Source organism: Taudactylus pleione, unplaced genomic scaffold (assembly GCF_031769625.1).
Source record: "Taudactylus pleione unplaced genomic scaffold, aTauple2 ptg000146l, whole genome shotgun sequence".
Classification (NCBI taxonomy): domain Eukaryota; kingdom Metazoa; phylum Chordata; class Amphibia; order Anura; family Myobatrachidae; genus Taudactylus; species Taudactylus pleione.
This window is the reverse complement of record NW_028284548.1, coordinates 5,709,089-5,735,681: the sequence shown is the minus strand read 5'-3', so window position 1 is coordinate 5,735,681 and position 26,593 is coordinate 5,709,089. Positions and strand designations below refer to the sequence as shown.

General features: G+C 48.9%; 2 protein-coding genes across 3 annotated transcripts in view; one reads left to right on the top strand and one right to left on the bottom strand.

Moving 5' to 3' along the window:
- NEK7 (NIMA related kinase 7) overlaps positions 1-5,070 on the bottom strand; it is a 174,107-nt gene extending 169,037 nt beyond the window's left edge. Inside the window, exons 1-2 of one of the 2 annotated variants that reach the window (XM_088474075.1) lie at positions 4,875-5,070; positions 3,002-3,161 (exon numbers count right to left, since the gene is read on the bottom strand). In XM_088474075.1, the coding sequence (XP_088330201.1) occupies positions 3,002-3,016 (15 nt within the window). In that variant the 5' untranslated portion in view covers positions 3,017-3,161; positions 4,875-5,070. The remainder of the gene's footprint in view (positions 1-3,001; positions 3,162-4,874) is intronic. The other variant, XM_088474076.1, reaches the window with a different exon arrangement.
- Positions 4,986-26,593, top strand: part of LOC148522355 (uncharacterized) — a 63,167-nt gene continuing 41,559 nt past the window's right edge. The window contains exon 1 of the mRNA XM_088474039.1: positions 4,986-5,070. Within this exon, the coding sequence (XP_088330165.1) occupies positions 4,986-5,070 (85 nt within the window). The remainder of the gene's footprint in view (positions 5,071-26,593) is intronic.

The window sequence follows — 26,593 nt, the reverse complement described above, 5'->3', positions numbered from 1 at the left end:
TGCCAGTAGGACCACAATAGTTATGTTTACTGGAGCTGCCCCTGTTAACTGATGCAATTACCATGAGGTGCACATTCTCAGACTAGAGTGCATTATTCTGCAATCTGGAGATTCTAAATCTCAGCACACCCAATGCTAGCAAGATGTGAACCAATTCACCAGTCATAACTGGTCCTCTTCACAGAGAAGGAAGGACATCCTGCCTATAGAACCTGTCAGGAGAAGAAGAAAAAAACCTCCTTGTGTGGACATGCACCATTAAGGTACCAATATGGAGTGCTATATAAGGGAAGTGCCACAAACAAAAGTAAGTTTAAAGAGTGGTTGTATGAAAAGATGCAGATCTGATAAGGTCCAGAATAGCATACATCAATATAGCAGCCTACAAAGAGGTTAACAAATGAATGTGTGTAGTAGCAGTGATGCTCAGCTGCACACATCAGCATGTTACTGTCGTCTCTATATCACAAGTCTTCCTACACACCTATATGGGGAGCAAGGCAAAACTTACAATGTAGATGGATGCAATTTGCTGTACCGGGGTGGAAAATCGAATCTATCTCACTGAACTAAATTTCCAACTACAAAGATCAGAAACAAATTGGCTATAAAATTTGCTATTTAAGGGGACAATTCAATTGTTTTCCCAGGCGGCTCTAACTAATGGGCACACAAAGGAGAAATTCAATTGTTGCTCCATTTGGGTGCGAATAACCGCCAGAGCCAGCATTTCTGCTCCCACCCTCCTGAGGTGGCGAGCAGAAATGAGTGATAGGTCGGCACTGTGGGTCAACCATAGTACTTTAGATGAGTTTAGCCACTTTGCATGGCTAAACACGGTGCTCCGTTGGGCTCCCACAAAACAATTGAATTTCCCCCTAAGTGTCAATTGATGTCAATCAGAGTGAGTATTACAGGCTAATCTGGTTTACAATCGAGCTGCATCAAATCCACTATATTTGTACATATTCTCATTGAATATTAATTGTTTAAAATAAACTCAGTAGCTGGTCAATTTAGTTAAATTGCCAACCCAACTCTGTTTTAGGAAGGATAACTAAATTATATTTGTGAATGGCATTTAAGGAGTTTATATACAAAACAAAAGCATACAATTTGTCAGATATGCCAGGATCTATGATGTATTCAACAGTCCTGTGTTACTGCATAGCCCTGATTCAGGCAGGCCCTGTTTGGTGTTTGAAAGAAGCTGAGTTTTACATTTATAGAGACATGCAGCGCAAAACTGTTAAACCTTAGTGGATTAACCAAACATATGGCTAGGCCATGGAATAAGCTAAACATCCAGGTTAATGGGGCATATTCAATTAGGTGCGAAAAGTCGAAAACTTTTCACATGCCGGACTTTTTGCTGTCATTGCTGGTTTTCCATGCGGAAAAGTATTGCGCGCGTCCCCGTTTATCCCTGTATTCAATTAGAAATCGCCGAAAATGGCAACCGGCGAATTCGGAGCTAGCGAAAAGTACTGTCAAAATGGGGAAAACCGTCTGTACCCCCCAAAAAGCTGCACTAACATAGGGGATCACTATAGGGATGTACTAGTACCCCTAATAAAGCTAATCTGGGTACTTAAGTTTTTCTCAATTGCATGCTATTAGCATCTTTGCATAAGTGGTGAAGAATGGCATTAAGCAATATTTTTTAATCAAAATAACTAGTCCCAGCGAATTTGAGGTACAAGAAAATGGGTGCTAGTATATTTTAAAGTTGCTAAAGTGCAGTTTTAAAAAACGTTAAAAAAAACACCTGGCGCATACTTGGGGACCCCCCTGGAGTCTATTTCGCTAGTTTTTATGTTTGTCCCCCAACTTTGGTCTTATTTGCCCCCAAATTGAAAGTACTGTTTTTGGGTGTTCTTAAGTAATTTTACATTTTTTTTTCACACACTTTAGCTTTGGAGGACTGTCCCAAGGGTAAGGGAGGTTCCCGCAAGTTTGCACCCCTAAACCCCAATTCTGCACTTTTTTCCGCCTGCTTTCATAGGCGAATCTTTTTTTGCCGATTCCAATGCATTGACTTTCCGCAATGGAAAAAAGTCTTTGCAATTGAATAAGGGGATAGGTTTTCACCTGGCGAAATGACGTCACCGGCGAAACTTTTTCGCACCTAATTGAATATCCCCCAAAGTATACTTTAATTTTTAGATTAACTAAATTGGGTCTGAAGAGGAGTTAAGCTAGGTACACACTATACAATTATTGGGTCGATTTTCCAATAATCAAATTATCTGCCTCATTTATTGTATAGTGTATATGAAAGATCGCTTCACCAATAAAATGGTTAGAAAACATCCACAAAAGCATTCCTTCGATTGACCGATCTGTCAGTCAAGACCTCAATTTCTCGATAATGAGCAGTGTGTGTAAATTCTCAATAATCTGCCCATACAGAAGTGCCCACAGACATCTGTCCTCCGTGCGCTACAAGTCGTGCCACACTTGAAGCGGGAGCTCAGCATGACTCGGTAGCGCTGAGCGTCTTTTTGTGCGTCCTCTTACCTTCAAATGCATCTTATTCACACAACGATGTGAATAGATAGCACAAGCAGCTTATGCTGATTAAAATGATATGCAGCATGCCTATGTTCTGTGAGTAAGCATGCCGCAACTAGAAGGGCTGTTTAACGCGCCAGGTGGCTAGATGTATGTGGACCCATCTGTATTTCCTGCTACTGTGTCATTCGTATTTTGGGCGAACATATGCAAAATCAATGTGGTGTGTCGGAAAAACAATAACTTCTAATAAAAAAATGTATAATGTATGGCACAGATATTGGGACTTTCAATTTGTTTAAAAATTGCCCCGTTTGTCATCTCGATTAAAATAAATCAGACAGTGTGTACCTAGCTTGAAGGTGCGTACACACTAGACGATATTTTGCATGATTCGCCCAATTTAGATGCATCGGAATAAACAAATCATGTCAAATACGTCCAAATCGTGAGTGTCCACTCACGATCACAATGCCGATGCACATACCTGCGGGTCGTACATCGCATCTTCAGATCTTGCCTACAGCAGGCAAGATCTTCCAATCTCGTACACGACGCACTGGAAATCGTTAAGTATGCACGATAGATCGTTGGTCAGATTGGACACTTTTTAGCACCATATCGTGTCCTGGAGTGCCGGGTAGCTGCTGTGGATAGTTGAAGGGAAATCGATCACGATATTGCATCGTGAGAACATCGTCTAGTGTAGTCAAAAAATATTATATTGACCTTCAAAATATGCGCATAAGCAGCCTTAATTAGTGCCTATCTGCCAAATGGGTGTCACCAAGCCCATACACACCAATTGGTTCTGCACATGACACAAGTCGCATGCATCTGCAGATTTGATGGAAGACCCTAGCGGCCACTTGCACAGGGGATGTGGGATAAATGAGGGAAGGGGAATTCTAATGTTTGATGAATACAGCAAGGACATGTTCATATAATTGTGATATGCTCACACATTAGTTTGTGACCTAATTAAACCAGAACATGTCCCTTCACATAATACAGATCAACCTGTGATCCAGAAATAATATTGCACCAACAGCCAGGGTCACCCAATCTATTATAGGGGTGGGATTCTAACTTGTCACAGGTTCAGGCAGCAACACCACTCTGGTGTGAACAAACCATTAAACTCACTAATTATGACTCATTTGCAAAGATTACAGTTACGTGCAAAGTTACTAATACACATGGAGAAAATCACTAAGGATACAATTAAACGTGAGTGGGCAAGGGAGTAGAAATGCTATTAACAGTACTTCATTTCACCCCCATCTCACATTTGACTGGCAAACGAAAATCTGCGAGTTTGGAGGTACTGTAAGGGTGGCATATGGCTGCACTTACTCGTCGACCCCTAAAGATCACCAATCCCTATGCAATTGTAAACTGTTTCCATGCAGCATGTTTCTTATTAATACTCAGCAATAGAACACTCACCAAATAAATAAATGCAGTTCAAAAGAATTGTATGATCATGCTTAATCAGATTGAAATCAAACTGCATAGTGTTACATGTCTTTTAATACAAAAAGAACTGCCTGTGAGGAAAAAAACAAACAAACATGACATTGTGTCCTATGTATTAAAACTGACAAGGTAATTAATTACATTGTACCTCTTCCAAATAAAACAATCATAGTTGTTTCAATACATCTCTGTCCTAAAGCTGGAAGTCATTTAGAGACTGTCATAATTGAAGAGTAGAATCCTAGTTATTAGCTCGTTTAATAACGTAATCTGTTTCCTGTACATGGGCTACCAAAGTGCTTACATGACAAAGTTGGCTTCATGTGTATCTCTAAAAAACTTTTGGACAATTTAAACAGTCGTAGTCCACCCGAGTTATAACCGGAGCAGCTACTAGGACGCGTATCCGACACTGTCATTTCCTGATATTACAGCTGCATAACCGATTTCCAGAAGCTACAGATAGACAAGTGGGGTGCCAAACTCGGGCCATCCAACTGCAGTGCAACTACACATCCCAGCATGCCCTGCCACAGTTTTAGCATTCACTAATAGCAAATCTGTGGCAGTGCACGCTGGCATGTGTAGTTCACAGCAGCTGTATGGCCATACAGCAATGCATGCCCACATAATAAAAAATAAAGGTATTTTTATGGGGCTGGACCCTCACAATGCTGCTGCCATGGAAAGGTGGTTGCAGCACAGGTACACTAGATGACTCACTGACATGACTACCACTTAAAGTTATGTCTATTAATGTGACAATCCTAACAGCCCAGTAAGTGCAGATAATAACAGTGCTGGAAGCAAGTTCCCTCCTAACAGCCCATTACTACCATAAGGGTGATGGGTATATTATACACACAGAGCGGGCGTCTCACCCTCTGCCAGGCCGCTCAGCGCCACAGCCGGGATACACACACGGGGCAGCAGGGACACAGCGCTCCGGGCCGCAGCAACCAGACTCAGCAGCACAGCCAGCGTATCCCAGCATGCAAAACGCCAGGGGGCGGGGACCGAAGGAGGCGGCCTCCTCTGATGAATCGTCTGAGGGAGAATGGATGGAAGGCTGGCTGGGTACGTAGTGGTATGGTATGGTAGTAGCGGGATAGGAGGTAGTAACCCTGGAGTGCCACCAGCAGCAGAAGGTGGGACGATGTGTCATGTGTAGGGGGAAGAGTCGGTATAGGAATAACGGGGTGTGAAACACAAGCAGCAGCACAGAGCATATAGCGTATTCTTATTAATCTCCAGGACTACGAAACGGTTAATGAACGCAATCTGTCATTAGGCTTTTTTTTTTTTTTTGGTCTTCGAAAAAATGGCGTCCTCCGCAGAGTAATGGGCACACGATTGAAGACACTTCCGCTAGTACATTGCATAGCATTCGTCACTCTTACATCAGAAGCAGCGGGCCGGCCTCTGTATTTACCTTTCTAGAGACAGAGTTTTCTGGCACGCAGTTGTGTGGGTTTACTGAAAGTTATACGCTGCGCAGCAGCGCAGGCGCATTGTTAGGGGCGGGCTTGGGTCTCCGGCTGCTCGATGGAGTCCCGGCGTGCGTACGATCACGGTGTACAGTGCTCAGTCATTTAAAATTACGGTACTTGTGTAGTTTACGGACTCATTGCAGAGAGAACCCAAGTGTCCACTCATTATATCAATCAAGGTAATGTCTAAATCCCCTTCACGGAGACGACCCTGACGTCATCAGCCACCGGCATTCGGTACGATTCACCGCTGGCCGCGTGGCCGGCGGAGAAATCCCAGCAGCGGCAGCCAGACAGAGGAGGAAATCCCGATAGTCCTAAAGGTAAGTATAGCTAATCTAATTTTACCCCCTAACCCTCCTTTAAGGTGCCTAACCCTAATCCCCCCTCTAAGTGTCTAACCCTAACCCCCCTTCCCCTAGCCTGACCCTAATCTCCCGGGGGTCAGGGATTAGGCCTCACCCTGTCCGCCCCTGGGAACCCTAAACCTAACCCTACGTGACACCCCCCCCCCCCCCCCCCCCGCGGCTGTTTGCGAAGGGATGCCGGGCTCCACAATCCCGTCGACGGTAAAATGACGGGCGTCTTGATTTAGACGCCTGTCATGTAACCCTCGCCGGGATTAAGTAGTCTGGAAGCATTGTGTCCGCCGGCTTCCCGTATGTATACGCAGCCAGTGTCCAGCATCATTCCCTACCATCCAAGTGGGCACAGAGGGGGAAAGTAACCTGGTTGCGAGCGGACAACTTTCTTCTTTAGGTGGGGACAACTTTCGGTACTTGTGTACATAAAGTACACTAGTACCATTTAAAACATCCATTGGGTTCTCTCTGTAATGAGTCCGTAAAGTACACAAGTACCGAAATTACTAATTTCACATCTCATACAGTGTTCTCCCCAGAAATTTTTTCCAGCCGGGTGGGAGCCTTCGCAATTATGTGCGTGCCGGGAAAAGGGGTATCTCCCTTACCATTCCAGCCTGACAGGTCTCAGGCTGCTCCCTCACTGGCTGTCAGTCAAAAGTGCCCATTATGCAGTGCCCCCTGTAGTTATCCCCATATGCAGTGCCCCCTGTAGTTATCCCCATATGCAGTGCCCCCTGTAGTTATCCCCATATGCAGTGGCCCCTGTAGTTATCCCCTTTATACATTGCCCCCTGTAGTTTTTCCCTTTATACAATGCCCCCTGTAGTTTTCCCCTTTATGCATTGCCCCTTGTAGTTTTGCTTTGCCCTTATGCAGTGCCCCCAGGCTAAAGTAGTGCCCCTATGTAGTGTCCCCAGATTGGTCCCTTATGTAGTGCCCCCAGATTGGTCCCTTATGTAGCACCCCCAGGCTTAAATAGTGCCCCCAGACAGCCCCCTTATGCGGGGCCCCAGGCTTAAATAGTGTCCCTAATGCAGTGCCCCCAGGCTTAATAGTGCCCCTTAGGCAGTGCCCTCAGACTCCCAGCCCAAAACTTACCTTAACTTGCTCACGGCTTGCGACGTCACCCGTGCACTGCATCACTGGGAACACTTGTCACTGAAGCGATCGGAGGCTTCTTTAGCCTCTGGTCACTTCAGAGGCCAGCGTTCCACAGCAGGGGTCGGTGGGGGAAAGTGCCGGGCGGTAGGCTGTTTCTGCCGGGCAATGCGCCAGCAGAAACAGCCTAGGGAGAACACTGTCATATGTGTACATGAGGGCTCTTATGTCTAGGTACTTATCATGCACTCGTGTTATACTTATGGGAGTGAAGAGGCTTGCTTATTTTGATCCTTATACAGTGATCATAATTTACACAGACATAGGGTTAATGTAATAGAGTGCAAGACGGCGCCGCTGCAGGAATACAAGTGAGTAGTCCCGGCAATTTAAAACAGCAAGCATGTTAGAGGCAAAACCAAGCTGGTTTTGCCTTTAACCATACCTGCCTACCCTCTCGATTTGGCCGTAAGACTACCGAAAATCGGGTGCCGCTCCCGGTCCCCCGGAGAGGCAGGCAGGCCTCCCGGCAGCTGCCGACCCCTCCTATACTGTGTCCCCCCCCCCCCACACGATAGTTTGACAATATACCTCCCAACTGTCCCGCATTCAGGGGGACAGTCTCATTTGTCTGGGACTGTCCCACCCACGGGCCGCACAGCATCTATTCACAGTGCGTGGTCAGCCCAGCATCTCGGAGTGATGTAATCGGGGCGTCATCAGACAACGCCCCCTTTACGATCATGCCACGCCTCCTTCTCAGACTCGCGGAGGTCCCGACTCTGGGACTCCGAATGTTGGGAGGTATGGGGGCCGGTGATGCGATTCACACCGAATCGTGTAATTTTAGCCCCCGCCCCCTGCTGCACAATGCCGGAAATCTCGGCATTGTGCAGCGGGGGTGGGCCCAAAATTACGCGATCGCTTGGCCATGCATCCACTTCGCCCACAAATGCCGGCCACTCCTCCCCCAATTTGCACGCCCCCTCCCGGAAGGGGCAGCCAGAGTGTCGGCATCTATGCCTTTAACATGCTTGCTGTTTTTAAAAAAAAATGGGAATACTCGCATGTATTCCCACAGAGGTGCCAGCTCGCACTTTAGCCCATAGTATACGACAAGTCTACCCAACATTAAATGCATTGATGCAAAATGCAAAAAATCTGAATTGAGTACAAATTGCATGTGTGTATGTCATATAAGGGAGTGATTGTTTGGTCGGAGAAGTAAAGTGGTGTAATCTAGGTACACACTGAAGCGATGTCGGGACGATATGCCGTTTCGTAACAACATATCGTCTCCATCACCCGCTGTGTACGCGGTTGCTAGGTTTGATGTGCTGCACGTTGATCGTTATGTCGTTCATGAAAGTCCAGTGTGGATTCCAAAGTCGGAACGAATGCCCGTTGCTCCAGTGTGTACCTAGCTTAAACTTTATCGAGTTTAAAATATTACTCCGTGTAGATTAGAAGGCATGTTTACTAAACAAGGTTGAGACCATTTCTTAATGGTCCCTGTACGGGTTGAGTACGAAATCCCAGCTGTCGGGATGTCGCTGGCCAGAATACTGACAGCGGCATCCCGACACCCATAGCTAACAGCTGTGAGTATTTTTCTAACCCTCCCTCCCCGGTGCCTAACCCTAACCTCCCCCCCCCAGTGCATAACACTAACCTCCCCCCCTAGTGCATAACACTAACCTCCCCCCCCTAGTGCATAACTAACCTCCCCCTCCCCGGTGTTTAAACCTAACCCCCCCCCCAGTGCCTAAACCTAACCTCCCCCTCTACGCACCCTAATCCTAACACACCCTCCCCGATGCCTAACCCCACTACCTAACCCTAACACCCCGATACTTACCTTTGAGATGCCAGCAGTCGGGATTTTGGCGCCTTTAATCAGAACGTCGGCATCCCGCACGCCGGGATGCCAACTACATCTCCCCTGTACAAGAGCTTCTATTGCATGGACTACTGCATACAAGGCATGTGCACTAAAAGAGCTGGAGGGATCTGACGAGACCCTTCTTTGCACTCGAATGGCTATAAACATTGGAAAGGGCATGCTAATGCAATCTGTAGATAGCGTAAGCTATGGGAGATGAGCTTCGAAATCTTTTGGTTTTCAGAGCTTGATAAATTGTACAATTGTAAGCATTAAACAAATATTTATACAGGGACAAAACATAAATCATGCGGAAACTGTTATTCCACATTATTAACCACTTAACTAACGTGGTCGCATGGGAACGCAGCTAGCGGTGTATCAGTTGACATGGTGTGACCGCACTGCCCTCTGTGTTTTTGAAGAGAAAATCTGTTCTACACATGTGCAGAGCAGATCTCCTCCGATTCCCCAGACTCTCCTGCGGACTCTGCGATTTCTGATTGGTTTTGCCTAAAAGGCCCCAAAATGTGGAAATTTCCCAATCAAATTTTAAGGGTTGACTTTTGTTTGAGCATCCCATCAATACAAACACCATTGCACTTGAATATGTGAAAATATGATAATACAGTAATGTAAATTAGTAAATATATTGAATTAATACTGGAGGAAAGACAGTGTTCACTCTAGCTCCGGCTGCAGGCAGGGCGCCGGAGCTAGAGAGGGCACTTCCATGCGCGCGCCTGAAAAAGGGGGCATGGCCATTGAAAAGGGGGGGTGTCTATAAGACGCTTCCCCTTTTTGTCACTCTTGGGGCCGTGCCTGGCACTTACGGACACGCCGGGCAGCCCCCAAGCGCTACCTTCAGGGAGAATAGATGCCGGGCGCATGCGCCCGGCGTCTATTCTCCGGCGGTGACCGGGTCACCGCACATTTTCCCACCCGCGGGAGACTACGACCTGCGGGTGAAGACAGCACCCGCAGGCTGTGAGGGCAGGGCGCTTTTTGCCCCCCTTCTGGAGGGCAGGTTTCTTTTTGCCCTCCAGAAGGAGGGCAGGGCGCCACGCCACGCTAAAACAGCCTAGCGGGAACGCTAAAAGAAATGACAGGTAGCCTTAAAAGTATGTTGCATTTAAGTTTAACCAAAAAAATAGCCACTGACCGACTTCCGGTTTATTGAGAATGGTGTCTGGAAATAATGGGGTTATAGGACTGAAGGCTGGTATCATGGGAAATCACATAACTGAACACTGCTGCTGATATACAAGTGGCGACAGAGTGGGAACATGTTACCGCCATTAGCCGGACTACGTGACCGGAGGCCGGTCGTGTGATAGTGGGTGTTTAACTATTATTATTATCCTTTATTTATATGGCGCCACAAGTGTTCCGCAGCGCCTTACAAAGTACATAAACAAATAATTTGACAAGTGACTTACAGTACAATATAGGACAAGGACATGTATAATATACATTGCTACATTAGTGACCATAACACCTAGATATGCAACAGAGCATAAGCAACTAAGAGCCATATTCAATTTGAGCCGAGTCGCGTTAAGTTAACGCGGTCCGGACTTAACGTCGACTTCGCTTGTTTTGGAGGCGGAAAAGTATCGCGCGTGCACGGTTTACCCCATATTCAATTTGAAAGTAGACGTAAACGGGACCCGGCGATACTTTAACAAGCGGAAAGTGCTGTCAGTTTTGGGGAAATCAGCCTGACACCCCGCAAATGATGCTCTGACATGGGGGTTCACTATGGTACCCCCGATTTGGCTTGCTGAAGGTATTTAGTGTTTTTAAATGGGCTCAATAGCTGTTAAATAGCGTTTTTCTATACCTGATGCAGAATAGTATTTAGGAGTATTTTTTCCAGAAAATAACTTATCCCAGCAAATTTGGAGTACTTGAAAATGGGGGTCAGCATATTTAAAGTTGAAAAAGTGAAGTTGATGAAGTTGAAAAATCCACCTGCCACAAACACCTGCAATAAAAAAAACACTTGGGGACCCCCCCAGAGTCAAGTTCGCTAGTTTTTAAGTTTGTACCCCAACATATTTTTTTTTTCACCCCCTTTTTCAAAGTCAACTTTTGGGGTGTTAAGTTTTTTTTTTTGAAGAACAGATTACCTTTGGGGGACTGTCTGAAGGCTGCACGGGGGTTCCCGCAACATTGCACCCCAAAACCCCAATTCTGCACTTTTTTCCGCCTGCTATTCATAGGCGAAACTTTACCGCCTATTACATTGCATTGACTCTCCACCTAGGCTGAAAGTCTTTCAAATTGAATACGGGGTAAAACCAAAACAGGCGATAATGACGTCATCGGCGGAAATTTAACACGGATCCGGACTTAACGTTTCAAATTGAATACGGGCCTAAGAGTTAGGTGCCCTGGTGGGGGGTAAGAACTGAAGTAGATGAAAGTATAAGTAAGGAGAAGCACAAGGGTAGAGGGCCCTGCTCGTAATCAATCTTTATTGAAACGGACATTACAGTGTATAATAGAATGTGGATACTGAACACTCCTATGGGAGATCAGAGTATATGAAGGGAAAAACACAAATAATGACTACTTCCGGTTTAGGCATGGTTTGGTTTTTAAATGTTTTCTGATTGTTCATCTATATTTCTACTTCAGGGTCCATAGGGTATCCACAGGATACCTTGGGGTATAGGTGTGACGTCAGTCGCAGGGCACCAAAGAGTTAAGCTTTCAGCCTCCCAGGATGCACTAGGTCCCCCTCCTATACCCCGCCCCCGAGCCAAGGCACCTCAGTTTAGTTTGGTGCCCGGCCGGAGTCGGGTGCACCTGTTGGAGTGGGGGCTAGAAGAGCCCCTGAAGCTTATTCTTCATGCAGCTGTGGCTGCACAACTGGATGAACAGCATGGACAGTCAGTCCTGACGTCCATGCTGTCTTCCCTACACCCCGCCGGTACCAGAACGCCGGTACTGATCCGGGGATGCTGGTGGGCGTCTGGGGTCACAGCTAGCGGTGACCCCAGATGCTCCGGACCATGGCCGGATTCAAGGGGGACAGGTAAGCAGCGGGGTCCCGCGGTGGGTCCCCGCTGATCACATGGTCCTAAGTCCCCAGGCAGGGGGCTCCCTGGGGACTGGCTGCAGCGTGGAGCCAGGCGACCAACCTGCGCTTCCACTACCCCCTGGGACAGCGGACCGCAGCAGAGCGGTAGCGCTGCGGCGTCCCAGGGGTTAAATGCATGCCAGGGGAGCGCGCCTTCCCTGTCTCACAGCCGGCGCCTCCCCCGCTGCACACAGCCCTCTCTGCATGCTGCCGACTGGTCCTGTGGCAGCGCTCCTCCCCCAGGCCAGCCTCCTCTCTGCTCCTCGGCGGCCATCTTCTCCAGAACGCATGGTGAACGCTGCTGGAAGCGCTGGAAGGAAGCATCGTGGTCTGGGTCCCCCCGCATACCTCTCCTCCGCTGTGGTCAGGTCTGTGTATGCAGCGCTGTGTCCTACCAGGCCCTGTGTCTGTGTAGTTGAGTGATCAGCGCTGTTAGTGCAGGAATTGTTATTTTTCTGCATTGTATGTGACTGTGCTAGCGCTGCTGCCTGTAATCTTTTCTCTCTAAACTGTCAGCTTTATTACTGTCCCTGTTCTTTCTGCTAAAGCCCTTGCGGTGCGGTGCTGCAGGGTGGTCTCTCGCCTATTTAATACTTAATTGGTGAGAGAGGTCACATACGTGGTGCCATCATGTCTGAAAGTGATTTTCCCCTCCGGCTACAGTGTACCACGTGCAAAGTACCGTTAGCGGAGGGGGAGGGTAGCGCGGAGGGCCTTTGCCGGCAGTGTTTGTCCATGGCGCGGCCTATTACGGTTACAGCACCGGTACAGGAGCCGCCCTGGGCTTGTTTCGCTCAGGCGTTAACAGCTTTAGTGGGCCAGTTAGCTCCGCAGCCCGCGTTTACTCCGATGGGTTTGTCCCAGCAGTCTGTGGTGTCGTCACCCATGCAGGGGTTCCCACGACAATTGGTGGTACCCCACAGTCTCCCTATTTCCCCGCTCCCGGGTTCTCAGGAGCCAGCGTGGGTTAACTCCCTGACGAGTTCTGTACAGCACTTGTCGGATGTGTTGCAAGGGGAGTCTGTGATGCGGTCTCATAAAAGGCCGGTGGCGTCTCTGTCCGCTCCTTATGAGGATGACGAAGGGACGTCTGATGATGGGGAGATTCTAGATCCTTACGATCAGGAACCTCTCCATACTAAGGACGCTGATGCTAAGTCCAAAGTATATATTCCTGGACTTATTCGGGCGGTCCGCACAGCCTTGGTGATTGAGGACGAAGTTCCCCCAGCGGCTAAATCTAAGTATGCCTTTTTCAAAGATGTGAAGGGCGATGCCACAGTCTTTCCTCTTTCGGGTCAGTTGGTGGACCATTTAGAGGAGGCGTGGAAACAACCTGGCAAAAGATACCAGCCGCAGAGACGCCTGGCGGTGGCTTATCCGTTCGCGGATAATTATTTTGCGAAGTGGGAATCCCCTCCACAGGTGGATTCTCACGTGACCCGTCTTGTCCGTAGTGCCACATTGCCGATGCCATCCATGTCCTCCCTTAAGGATGCTACGGACCGCAAGGTAGAAATCTGCCTGAAGTCCGCTTATTCCCTTGCAGGGGGGGCAGCACGGCCGGCTATGGCCATTTGCTGGGTTGCCAGAGCGATGGAGCGCTGGGCGGATTCATTAGAGGCTTCTTTTGAATCCGACTGTCCGGCCGATCAGGCGGAGTTGATTGGCAATCTCCGTGATTCGGCCACCTACATCAACGAGGCGGCTCTAGACATTAGTACTCTGGTGTCTAGAATTTCTTCAGCAGCGGTAGCTGCTCGTCGCACCTTGTGGCTGCGATCCTGGAAGGCGGACGCAGATTCCAAGAAAGGTCTGGAAGCGTTGCCGTTTACCGGAGAAGTTCTCTTCGGTCCGGATCTGGATAAGATTGTGGCCACGCTGGCGGCAGCCAAATCTGCCTGTCTCCCGTCGGCCGCTGCTCCTTCTGGTTCGGGACCATCGTCCTTTCGGTCATCTAGGGCCCAGGGCAGGCCCAAACCACAGTCGTTTCCTCGACAGGCTGGCCCTAAGAAATCGGTCAAGCCCCGGAAGCAGGCATGGAGTACCAGACGTCCGTCCCCCAAGCCAGATGGCAAGCCTGCGGCCTGACGGTCCGGGCCTCCCTTTGGGGGATCCCAGGGTGGGAGGCCGCCTGCTACAGTTCGCCCAGTGTTGGTCGACTACTACGACAGACACTTGGGTTCTGGAGGTGGTTTCCCACGGATACGCCCTCTCCTTCCGGCACAGACCCCCGGCTCGCTTCTTCACCACGGGTCTCCCATCAGACCGGAACAAGGCTACGGAGCTGCGGAAGGTATTGCACACTATGCTCCAGGCTGGAGTTATAGTGGCGGTTCCATTCTCCCAGAGGGGCCAGGGTTTCTATTCAAATCTATTTTTGGTACAGAAACCCAATGGGTCATATCGTCCGATTCTCAACCTCAAAGCACTCAACAAGTCTTTGCGGGTCCCGAAGTTTCGGATGGAGACCCTACGGTCCATCATTCTGGCGCTGGAACCTGGGGACTACTTGGTGTCATTGGACATACAGGACGCTTACCTGCATGTCCCTATTCTTTGGCGCCATCAACAGTTCCTCAGGTTTGCAATCAGCAGCGACCACTTCCAGTTTCGGGCGTTACCTTTTGGCCTGGCAACAGCACCACGTGTTTTCACCAAGGTGATGGCGGTCATGGCGGCTTCTCTGCGGCTGCAGGGAGTCCGCATGTTGCCGTATTTGGACGACCTGTTATTGGTGGCAGGATCTCCAGAGCTCCTGTTACGCCACTTGGACCTGACCATTGCACTGCTGCAACGGCACGGCTGGCTAATCAACTGGCAGAAGTCCACTCTAATCCCGTCTCGGAGGATTCTGCATCTTGGAGCCTTATTGGACTCGGGACAGCAAAGGATCTTCGTGACGGAGGACAAGATCTCTGCTTTACAGTCAAGGGTGCGCAGTTGTCTGCACAGCCGCCGGGTGTCCTTACACTCGGCGATGAGGTTACTGGGCTCCATGGTATCGGTGTTCGACATGGTGGAATACGCCCAGTTTCACTCCAGACCTCTGCAGCACCTGATCCTGTCCAAGTGGAACGGGCTGACTCAGTCTCTGAAGTCCCAGACGATTGTGCTCACCCAGGAGGTTCGCCTGTCCCTTACGTGGTGGTTACAGACGACCCACCTCAACAAGGGACGTCCGTTCTGGGTTCCAAATTGGGTCCTGTTGACAACGGACGCCAGTCTTCGGGGCTGGGGAGCAGTTTCGGGTCCACACTTGTTCCAGGGCAGGTGGACGCCGACAGAAGCGGAGCTTCCAATAAATATCTTGGAACTCCGTGCGGTGTTCAATGCTCTCCAGCAGGCACAGCGGTTTCTCCAGGGTCGCCCGGTGCAGGTCCAGTCGGACAACGCTACCACCGTGGCCTACATAAACAGGCAAGGAGGAACTCGCAGTCGGGCGGCTCTCGTAGAGGTCTCTCGGATCCTGGTTTGGGCGGAGCGCAATCTTCCGGCCATATCAGCGGTCTTCATCCCGGGAGTGCTCAATTGGGAGGCGGACTTTCTAAGTCGCCAGGACGTTCATCCGGGGGAATGGTCCCTGCACCCGGACGTTTTTCAACTACTGGTGGACAGGTGGGGTCTTCCAGAAATCGACCTCATGGCGTCCCGGCACAACAACAAGTTGCCGGTGTACGGGTCTCGCACAAGAGACGAAGGGGCGTCTCTGGTGGATGCTCTGTCCGTCCGGTGGACGTTCCGGTTCGCATACCTGTTCCCTCCGGTCTCCCTTCTTCCACGGGTAATCCGGAAATTCAAACAGGAAGGAGGGACGCTCCTGTTGATAGCTCCCGCGTGGCCCAGACGGCACTGGTTCTCAGACCTTCAGGGTCTGTCCGTGGACATTCCTCTGCGGTTGCCGCTACGACCGGACCTTCTGTCTCAGGGTCCTTGCCTTCACCCGGACCTGACTCGGCTGTCTTTGACGGCGTGGCTGTTGAGACGGCCATGCTGAGGTCCCGGGGGTTTTCCAGCTCTGTGGTGCGTACCATGTTACGAGCTCGGAAACCGTCTTCCGCGAGGATATACCATCGCGTGTGGCATACGTTCTTCCAGTGGTGTCGACCGAGAGGTTATGCACCGCGGGAGTTTCGTCTGTCTCGGATTCTCGCCTTCCTGCAAGCGGGACTAGATCATGGGCTTCGCCTTGCTTCTTTGAAGGTACAGGTTTCGGCCCTATCTGTCTGGTTTCACCGTAGGATTGCTACAATCCCGGATGTGCGCACCTTTATGCAGGGTGTTCTCCGCATTCAGCCGCCCTTTGTTCCACCTGTGGCGCCTTGGGATTTGGCTGTGGTCCTGAGGGCTCTCCAAGGACCGCCGTTTGAACCACTGGGCTCAGTGGATCTTAAATGGCTAACAGCTAAGACTGTTTTCCTTCTGGCCATTGCTTCGGCCAGACGTGTTTCTGAGTTAGGGGCTCTTTCTTGTAGACCCCCTTTCTTGGTTTTTTATGGGAACAGGGCAGTGCTCCGCACTCGGCCCGAGTTTCTTCCCAAAGTTATTTCCCAGTTTCATATTAACGAGGAAATAGTTGTTCCGGCCTTTAACTCACCGGGTCTTTCCGTGGGTGAGGCCTCTTTGGATGTTGTGCGGGCCTTAAGGACTTATGTTGACCGCACTTCTTCGTTTAGGAAGTCGGACGCTTTGTTTGTCCTCTTTGGCTTCCGTAAAAAGGGTTGGCCTGCTTCAAAGCAAACTTTGGCAGCCTGGATCCGTATGGCTATTTCTGAAGCTTATCTTCATGAAGGCCTACCGGTCCCTCCTTCTCTGAAGGCTCATTCCACTAGGTCTGTGGGTCCTTCGTGGGCAGCTCGACGTGGTGCCTCGGCAGTTCAGATCTGCAAGGCTGCTACGTGGTCTTCTGTCCATACCTTCGTGAGGTATTACAGGTTTGACACCTTCGCCTCTCAGGATGCTTCCTTCGGGCGGCGGATTCTTTCTGCACAGGAGCGTCCCCACCCTTAAAGGATACTGCTTTGGGACATCCCCAAGGTATCCTGTGGATACCCTATGGACCCTGAAGTAGAAAATATGAGATATGGTAAGAACTTACCCTTGTTATCTCTATTTCTACGAAGTCCATAGGGTTCCACAGGACTCCCGCCCTGTCGCACCTGTGCTGCAGATGGGCTTTGCTCTGGTCACCGGTTTTCCGTCTCCCTCTGGTGAGAATGTGATTCTTGTATGTGTCCAGATCTTTGTTCTCTCTCTTCCTTCTCCTCCTCCGGCCTATGGCTTGGTAACTAACTGAGGTGCCTTGGCTCGGGGGCGGGGTATAGGAGGGGGACCTAGTGCATCCTGGGAGGCTGAAAGCTTAACTCTTTGGTGCCCTGCGACTGACGTCACACCTATACCCCAAGGTATCCTGTGGAACCCTATGGACTTCGTAGAAATAGAGATAACAAGGGTAAGTTCTTACCATATCTCATATTTTCTTTTACTACATTGGATTTTTTAGTTAGATTATGTATTTTGTAGGATCTAAGGATGCTTTTTTATATTTCTGTACATGGCACACTGTTGTAAGTGAAGGATGGCTCCTCCCAGCAATTAGGAGCTCACATTCATTTGGGTATAAATACCCTTTAATTTATGGAGTCTCTCATTGCCTTGAAAAAGATCAACCACTGATCAAAGCGAGTTGAATATACAGGGAAGAAGGTGTTGACCCCTGACCATGAGAAGGAGGAGGTCAGACCATTGGTGGGACTGAAGTTTACATGGAAAAGTTTGTCATATCTTCAGACACTATAGGCCTTTCTTTCTCCACAATCTGGTAGGGAGTCACCTTCTCCAATGTTGGATATGCTATGTCATCTGCATGGGAAATAGACCTTGTTTGCATACAGGGCGTTTTGTTTTTCCATTACATCTTTTTTACTGATTTTTTTTTTAAATTAAAACATTGTCAAATTTTTTTAGTGTCCCCCAAGTTGCGGCATTTGCAAAATCTGCTTTATTTTGTTATGTGATTGACTGGCTATTACATACCAACCATTATACTAATCCTGCTCTAGAAGAAGCCTTGTCCATACGCTGCGGCATCCTTATTACATACTTTAAATGCTCAACTCCCTCTGATCTTCCGTTCTAACGTTCTATTATGGGATACATATAAAGCTTGGTTGAGCATCACTACACACTTAAAGATAACTCCCCTTTCATCCACTTACATACCTTTACGAGGTAACCCAACTTTCTACTTCAGGGTCCATAGGGTGTCCACAGGGTTGACCTTGGGGTATAGCTGGATCTGGATCCACGGGCACCATGCAGTTAAAGCTTTTGCTGCGCCCAGGATGCACTTGGGTCCATTCTCCTCTATACCCGAGCCACAGGCACCTCAGTTTTAGTTGGTGCCCGGCCGGAGTCGGGTCACCCTTGTGCAGGGGGCTTCTTAGCAGCCCCTAAGCTTATTTTTAAAAAGAAGTTTTTTATTTTTTTACACTCTTCAGAGCGGCAGCATCAGACTGTCCATTAGGACGTCCACGCTGCCGCTCCTACACCCTGCTGGCGCTGCAACATCAGTACTGATCTGGGGATCGCAGCGGGACCCCGGAGTCTGTACTAGCCGGGCTCCAGGGACTCCCAGGACTGCTGCCGGACCGACAGGGACAGGTAAGCGACGGGCAGTGCAAACTTGCGTTGCCCGTGGGGAATATGTATTCTTTAGCCTCCGGTCTCTGGGAACAGACTGGAGGCGCTAGTTAGTGGCGGCGGGCTCCCCCTCCATGAGGCATACCCCGCGTGTCCGCTAGACCACCAGGGAGTAATGGCTGGAAGCGGGATCCGGCGTTCCTGGGATTAATTACTAGCCAGGGGGAGAGCCTTCCCTGATTAACGGCTCCTCAGCTCAGCGCGCCTTTTCTCGTGTACTGGTGACGTTGAGCTGCTCTCTTCATGCGGCCACTCCTCCTCTCAGGTCTCCGGCGGCCATCTTCTCTGGCAGCAACCCAGATCTCTCAAGCAGCGCGTGGTCCGGTCCCCCTGTGTACCTCTCCCCTGCTAAAGGACAGTGTACACAGCACTATAACCCTCCCAGACACTGAATCTGGGCGGTTGATTGTAGTGGAAAGGTGCAGTGAGTATTACTTTCTGCATTGTATGTGACTTTTGCTAGTGCTGCCTGTCTGTGCTATTTTTCTACTTACTGTCAGCTTATACCTATCCCTTTTCTTCTCCTACTCCCTGGCAGGTGTGTGGGGGAAGGGCTTTTCTGTGGACCTCACTTCTATAAATCACGTATTTGTGAGGTCAGTCACATACAGTTGTGTGCTATACAGTACCATATTGTGGGCTGTTGTGTTGAACACTTGTGAGGGTGCAGATGTTAAACACTAGACTTCTCTATTGTGATATATATATATATAAGTATTTGGTCATGTCTGATGAGGTTGCGCACTCTGTGGCTCCTGCGTTGTTCCGCTGCAGACGCTGTTCTGCGGGAGTGGATAGGGAGGATTTATCATGGGACGGTCTGTGCGGACGGTGCCAGCTATTAAAAGACAAAAGTGAAGAAAGGATAAGTGCGCAAAAAGTACATGCAGCAGATAGGTGAATAACTTAAATAGGTATCCCCAAACCTATGTACATATGAAAAATAGAAATAAAGTAGTAATCACATAACCTGCGCTTGACTACCAATTACCCTGGGTATGATCCTCAGGTAGTGTCGTATCACTGGGTGGCATTCTGTATGATTCTCTGTGAGAATGTGTCCCTCAGAGGTCAGAGCATTACCCAGAAGAAATTAAATATATATGCATATGGTGAATCAACATAGACACAAAACATGACAATAAAAAACATAACAAGTAGAAAAAAAAGATACAATTTTTCCTCTTAGATGAGGTAATCTAGATGGAATATGCAGCGAATATTCCCCTCAATGGTATCCCACACGGGCAGTATTTTTCAATCACCGGATAATCCTGTTAATAAAAGTGTGTAAGGTCTCAGTGGATGTCCCGGGCTCTCCGCTGGGCACTGCTCACTTAGTTCTCCGGTTCAATTCTGGTTAAATTCTGCAAAAGCTTGTATCTGCAAGTGGTAACCCATCAATCACCTGGGTTACCACTTGCGGATACACGCTTTTGCAGAATTGAACCGGAGAACTAAGTGAACAGTGCCCAGCGGAGAGCCCGGGACTTCCACTGAGACCTTTCCTGACGATGCTCTGGATATCCAGAGAGCGTTAATAGGACAGATGAGAGATGCCGCTTCCTATATTGGGGAGGCGTCTTTAGATGCCAGTCTGCTGACTTCTAGGGTTTCGGCTGCAGCAGTGTCTGCTCGCCGGTCCTTGTGGCTGAGAGCAGACGCAGATTCTAAGAAAGGCCTGGAGGCTTTACCCTTTAATGGGGAGTTGTTATTTGGTCCAGACTTGGACAAAATAGTGGATACTTTGGCTAAATCCAAGTCAGCCTTTCTCCCTTCGGCTACAACGCCTGCTAAGGTCAGGAGCTCTGCCTTTCGGGTTCAGGGTAAGGCAAAGGGTCAGTCCTTCCCGAGGCAGTCGGCGACCAAGTCCGCCTCTAAGCCCAAGAAGCAGGCCTGGAGTGCTAGGCGCCCTTCCAAGCAGGAAGATAAACCTGCCTGATGGGACAGGCCTCCCTCTGGGGGACCGCAGAGTGGGAGGCCGACTTCTTCAATTTGCCCAGTGCTGGCACATTACCACCACGGATGCCTGGGTTCGAGAAGTGGTCTCCCAAGGCTACGCCCTGTCCTTTCGGCACAGACCGTCCCACCAGTTTTTCTGCACAAGTCCTTCTCAGGACAAAACCAAAGCTTTGCAGATTCAGGTAGCTATAGAGTCCTTGCTGAATGCAGGGGTCATTGTTCCCGTTCCTTAGCCTCAACGTGGGTTGGGGTACTACTTCACTCTGTTTCTGGTGCAGAAACCAAATGGTTCTCATCGCCCTATCCTCAATTTGAAGTCTCTAAACAAGTTCAGGATGGAAACGTATGTTCCATCATTCTGGCGATGGAACCTGGGGATTACATGGTCTCCCTGGATATCCAGTACGCCTACCTCCATGTTCCTATAGCACCTTCACACCAGCGGTATCTGAGGTTTGCTATACTACAACGTCACTACCAGTTTCGGGCGCTACCCTTTGGCCTCTCCACCGCACCAAGGGTATTCACCAAAGTGATGGCGATCATGGCCGCCCACCTTCGGAGCCAGAGTATACGGCTGCTATTGTATCTAGACGACCTCCTCTTGCTGGCAAGCTCTCCGGAGGTACTGCTTCAACATCTCCACCTGACGGTCACTTGTCTACAAGCGCACGGGTGGTTGATAAATTGGAAAAAGTCCTCCGATTCCATCACAGCGGATGGTTCATTTGGGAGCCCTGCTAGATTCTCGTCAGTGAAGGATCTTCCTGACTCTGGAAAAGGTCTCCCTACTGCTGCGGATACACAGTTGCCTGAGCAATTGCCGAGTGTCTGGCCACTCTGCAATGAGAGTTCTGGGGTCCATGGTGTCGGCATTCGACATGGTGGAATTTGCGCAGATCCATTCCAGGCCCCTGCAGGGGCTGATTCTATCCCAATGGAACGGGTTAACTCACCGGATCCAGTCTCAGATGCTGGTGTTGTCCCCGGAGGTTCAGCTGTCTCTAGCTTGGTGGCTTCAGACAGCTCATCTCATCGAGGGGCGCCCCTTTTGGACCCTGGACTGGGTTCTGCTCACAACAGATGCCAGTCTCTGGGGTTGGGGGGCAGTGACAGGCTCGTTGTCACTTCAGGGCCGTTGGACTGCGAAAGAAGCGGTTCTTCCCATCAACATTCTGGAACTGCGGGCCGTGTACAGGGCCCTGCAGTCATCCGGCACCACCCTTCAACGAAGGGCAGTACCAGTTCAATCCGACAACGCCACCACGGTGGCGTACATCAACCACCAGAGAGGAACTCGCAGTCGTGCTGCGATCTCGGAGGCGTCTCGCATCCTAGCTTGGGCAATGCAGGAATCTCGGCAGTCTTCATCCCCGGAGTCCTGAATTGGGAGGAGGACTTCCTCAGCCGTCACGGCGTGCATCCCGGGGAATGGTCGCTTCACCCAGAGGTATTTCAACTACTCGTGGACAGATGGGGATTCAACTACTCGTGGACAGATGGGGAATGCCGGAGTTGGACCTGGTGGCCTCCCGTCACAATCACAAGTTGTACGGGTCAAGGACAAGAGACGCAGGCGCAAGTCTGGTGGACGCACTGTCGTTGAAATGGACGTTTCAACTGGCGTGTCTATTTCCTCCGATATCTCTGCTGCCTCGGGTCCTGCGTGGCTCTTGAGACAGCCGTCTAAAGGTCTCGGGGCTTCTTAAGCTCTGTTATTAGTACCATGCTTAGGGCATGCAAGCCTGCTTCCACACGGATTTACCACAGAGTGTGGCACACTTACTTTCAGTGGTGTGAGTCCAGAAACTATGATCCTCAAGTGTTCCAGGTTTCTAGGATTTTGGCTTTTCTTAAGTCAGGTTTGGACCTAGGCTTACGTCTTGCCTTTCTGAAGTTCATGTGTCTGCACTGTCTGTGTGGTTCCAACGTAGGATCGCTACACTGCCAGATGTTCACACCTTTTTCCAAGGTGTTCTTCGCACTCGTCCTGAGTTTCTGCCTAAAGTGGTTTCTAAGTTCCACATTAATCAGGAAATTGTTGTGCCAGCTTTTCAGTCATCTGATCTTTCAGCTGGTGAGCCCCAGACGGTAGGCGTTCCCATGGGAACGCCTCCGTCTGGGCAGCCCCGGCCCTCCCACCACAGGGGGCGTGCTGTCACTCAACATCGACAGCACGCCCCCTTTGGTACGAGACCCGGAGTGACGGTTTGCCCGTCGCTAACCGGGTCTCACGCATGCGCACGATGGAGCCGGCTCCATCATGCGCAATGGGCCACCATCGACCCACTTGCGAGCGCATAGCACTCGCGAGCAGGTCTGAATCAGGCCCTGATTCCATTGGGAAGTCTGATTCCTTGTTTGACCTCTTTGGTTCTCACAAGAGTGGTTGGCCTGCCAACAAACAAACTTTAGCCCGTTGGGTTTGTTCTGTTATTTGTGAAGTTTATACACAAGAGGGTTTACCTCTTCCAGCCTCTGTTAAGGCTCATTCCACTCGGTCTGTGGGTCCTTCTTGGGCTGCTAGCTGTGGCGCCTCTGCTGTTCAGCTATGTAAGGCGGCCACCTGGTCTTCCATTCAGACAATTATGAGTTTCTATGCATTTGACACCTTTGCCTCTCAGGATGCATCCTTCGGGCACCGGATTCTCCTTTCTGCACAGGAGCGTCCCCACCCTTAGTTGAACTGCTTTGGGACATCCCCAAGGTCAACCCTGTGGACCCCCATTTGACCCTGAAGTAGAAAACGAGATATGTTAAGTACTTACCTTAGTTATCTCTGTTTCTACGAAGTCCATAGGTTCCACAGGGCACCCGCTGACGCACCTGGCTTCATATGGGCTGTGTGGCTGATCACCAGTTTTCCGTTTCCCATTTCTGAGTATGGTTTCTTGTGTGTTCCAGTTTTCCTTCTCTCTGTTTTGTCTCCTCCTCCGGCCTTGGCTGCTTACCAACTGAGGTATCTGTGGCTCGGGGGCGGGGTTTAGAGGAGGATGGACCCAAGTGCATCCTGGGAGCAGCAAAAGCTTTAACTGCGTGGTGCCCGTGGATCCAGATCCAGCTATACCCCAAGGTCAACCCTGTGGACTTCGTAGAAACAGAGATAACAAAGGTAAGTTCTTACCATATATCTTGTTTTCGCCTTCCCTTAGCAATTCTCTGTACAGACTGGAGTCAGAAGGTATCATGTCCATTAAGGACGTGTTTGAGCCAGGTGGCACTATGCTTTCATTCACACACTTGCAAGATAAATATGGTCTCCCTCGCCTCTATATTTTTTATGTTTTTACAGATACGACATTATGCTCAATCACTAGATAACCCTTTGTGGAATTCAGACACTCCAGATGTTTTATCCTAAATACTCTCCTTTTGCTGTTTGACTAAATTCAGAATAAGCTATCTTTACCCACACTTAATTGATTTGAAGTCACAAGCTTGGTTCACTATATCCCAGGCGTGGCACACGGAAATCCCCAAGCTACCTGAATTTTAATCAATTTTTACGAACCTAGAGACTATTTTACCTAACCTTTAGTCAGCATGGTTGCAAGAGATCCATCTTAGACTATTGAATCAAACTTCTACATCCCCGGCCCACAGGAAGCACTTCATGCCATCGGAAACTGGGAATTGTATCAAATGTAACTACTAATCCTCAAGCACTGGGGCCCTCATTCAGAGTCGGTCGCAAGCGCTGAGCACTCGCAACCGACTCGATGTTTTGGTCCTGCGCACGCGCAGTGGACGCACTGCACGTGCGCAAGCCCCGGTGCAAAAGAGAAACTCTCCAGCTCCGGAGCTCACTACAAAAGGGGCGGCTGTCGATGTTGATCGACAGCTCGCCCCATTTGGTGGGCGGGGAGGTGGTTACACAAACTGAGGCGTTCCTGACGGAGCGCTTGCCGTTTTGTGGGCGGCCGCACTGACATCAACAGTGATGTCAGTGGGGAGTTTCCTGCTCGATCAGAGCAGGAAGCTCCCTGGGGCTTGCGGTTGCCGAGACCCAACCTTAGGTTCTCCTCACAAGCCCCGATGGTCGCAATGGTCTTGACCATCGCGGCCATCACCCTGGTCGGTCACTAAGCTGTGGGTGGTAACCCACAGCTTAGCTAGCGACCAGTAGGCTGCACAAAAAAAAAAAGAAATGCCCACTCTCATTCAGAGAGAATGATTGCTTCTTGCGACCGCCTCTGAATAGGGGCCTGGGCCTCATGGTCCTCTCCCACATTGAGTGAATGGAAGATCTCTATTTTAGATGTACTTTACTTAGGGAAACATATGGCTACCTTCAATATTGAAAAGGGAGTACTAGCCTTCTCTAAAAAAATAGAGAACGTATATTGGGTGTCTGCTTACACAAACAGTCCAACATATGGAAAGTTTTTGAGCACATGAAGTGGCTTCTGTTACGGCAGGTCACTTAAAGCAGATTCCTGTCCCATTTGTTCAGTCCCTAACCAATCTACTTTTATTTTATTTTCTATTTTATGTATCCTCCTAATAGTCTTCCATCGCGACATGGGTATATTATATTATGTTATATTGTATTTTACTGTATATTATTATAATATGTTTATGTTCATATGTCTGTACATATTGCGTACCACTTCTGTTTTGACACCTCATTTTGCCCATTTATACTTATTATGTGTATTTCGGTATGATTTCAGTTTCTATTTGTCTTGAGAGATTTATTGTCTTTCCCCACTAGTTATTGTTGAGGGATCTTTTCTAATATTCCCTCAATTTAGAGAATTTGTACCCACGTTTGTAGAAAATGTTCACCTATATTTATTTATTTTTTTTCTGTGCAATTGTATTTCGATCTGTAGTTATATTGTAGATCACAAAAAAATGGAAAAATCTAAAAAAGCAACCTCTATCTCTATTTTATGTCAAGCAATACTGCAGACTTCTATTTTAACGTTATATTGTACTTTATTTCATTCTTGAGATGTGTGATGTACTTTTAATTTGCTGTTCAATAAACAGATTTATAAAAAAATAAAAAACTGTCAGCTTTTATCTTAAGTTGCTTGTATCTCCTTTTTTTCTAATTTAGGAGCATAAAATCAGGGGTTTTAGCTGTATATTTTATTCCTCTTGTGACACAGTTTAAATAGAATCTGCACTAGATTGCCTGTTTATAGGCCCTCATACATCTGCGACGGATCGTCACTATGTAGCGATGGGATCGGAAACGACGACCCTCCGTTCAGAGATGCCGTCCGGCGGCCATCGATGTTTCGCAATCTGTCGCAGGATCGGTGAAATTTGACATGTTAGATTTCACCGATCTGCCAATCACGATCATTTTTGATTGTGATCGGCATATCTGTGAAATCCAACATGTTGGATTTCAGCAATCCTGCGATGCCGGATCGCTACATCGCGACGATCCGTCGCAGATGTATGGGGACCTTAAGTATATACATGTATTCCACACCTGAATTATTTTAGCTCTATTTATAAAAAAAAAAAAAAAAAAAGACTGAGTCGACATATGGAAACTGTTTCATCTGCTAAGATAAGTGGCTGAAAAATTACACATATTTTATTTTGTTTGCATACACTGGTTAGAGGCGCTGCAGTAGGACTTCCCAATTCTGTGTACTGAATATTGTCTTTAGGGCTAAGGATAACCATTGAAAATCTCTTGCCTGGGTGCAATTCTTACGGTAGTGCTCTGGGCCTGATTCAGACTCGGACGCAAAGCAGCGCACTTTCGCAGCCGACAGGGGCCGGGTATGCAAATTCCTCGATTGCACGGCCAGGCTTAAGGACGCCCTCTATGTCTTTGAGAGCGACGGCAGAGTGAGCGCACGCCGGTATAAAGACGCGCACTTTTTTTTCTTAGCACATGTCATCTCCAGGAAGTGTATGATTAATCAGTAACATCGAGAGCCATCGGAGCAGCACGCAGCCCTTGAGGTAGACCCTACCCGCCGCAAGCGCTGCGATCACTGCAGGCTGAAATACAACCAGGTGAAGTGTACAATGATGCTGCAAT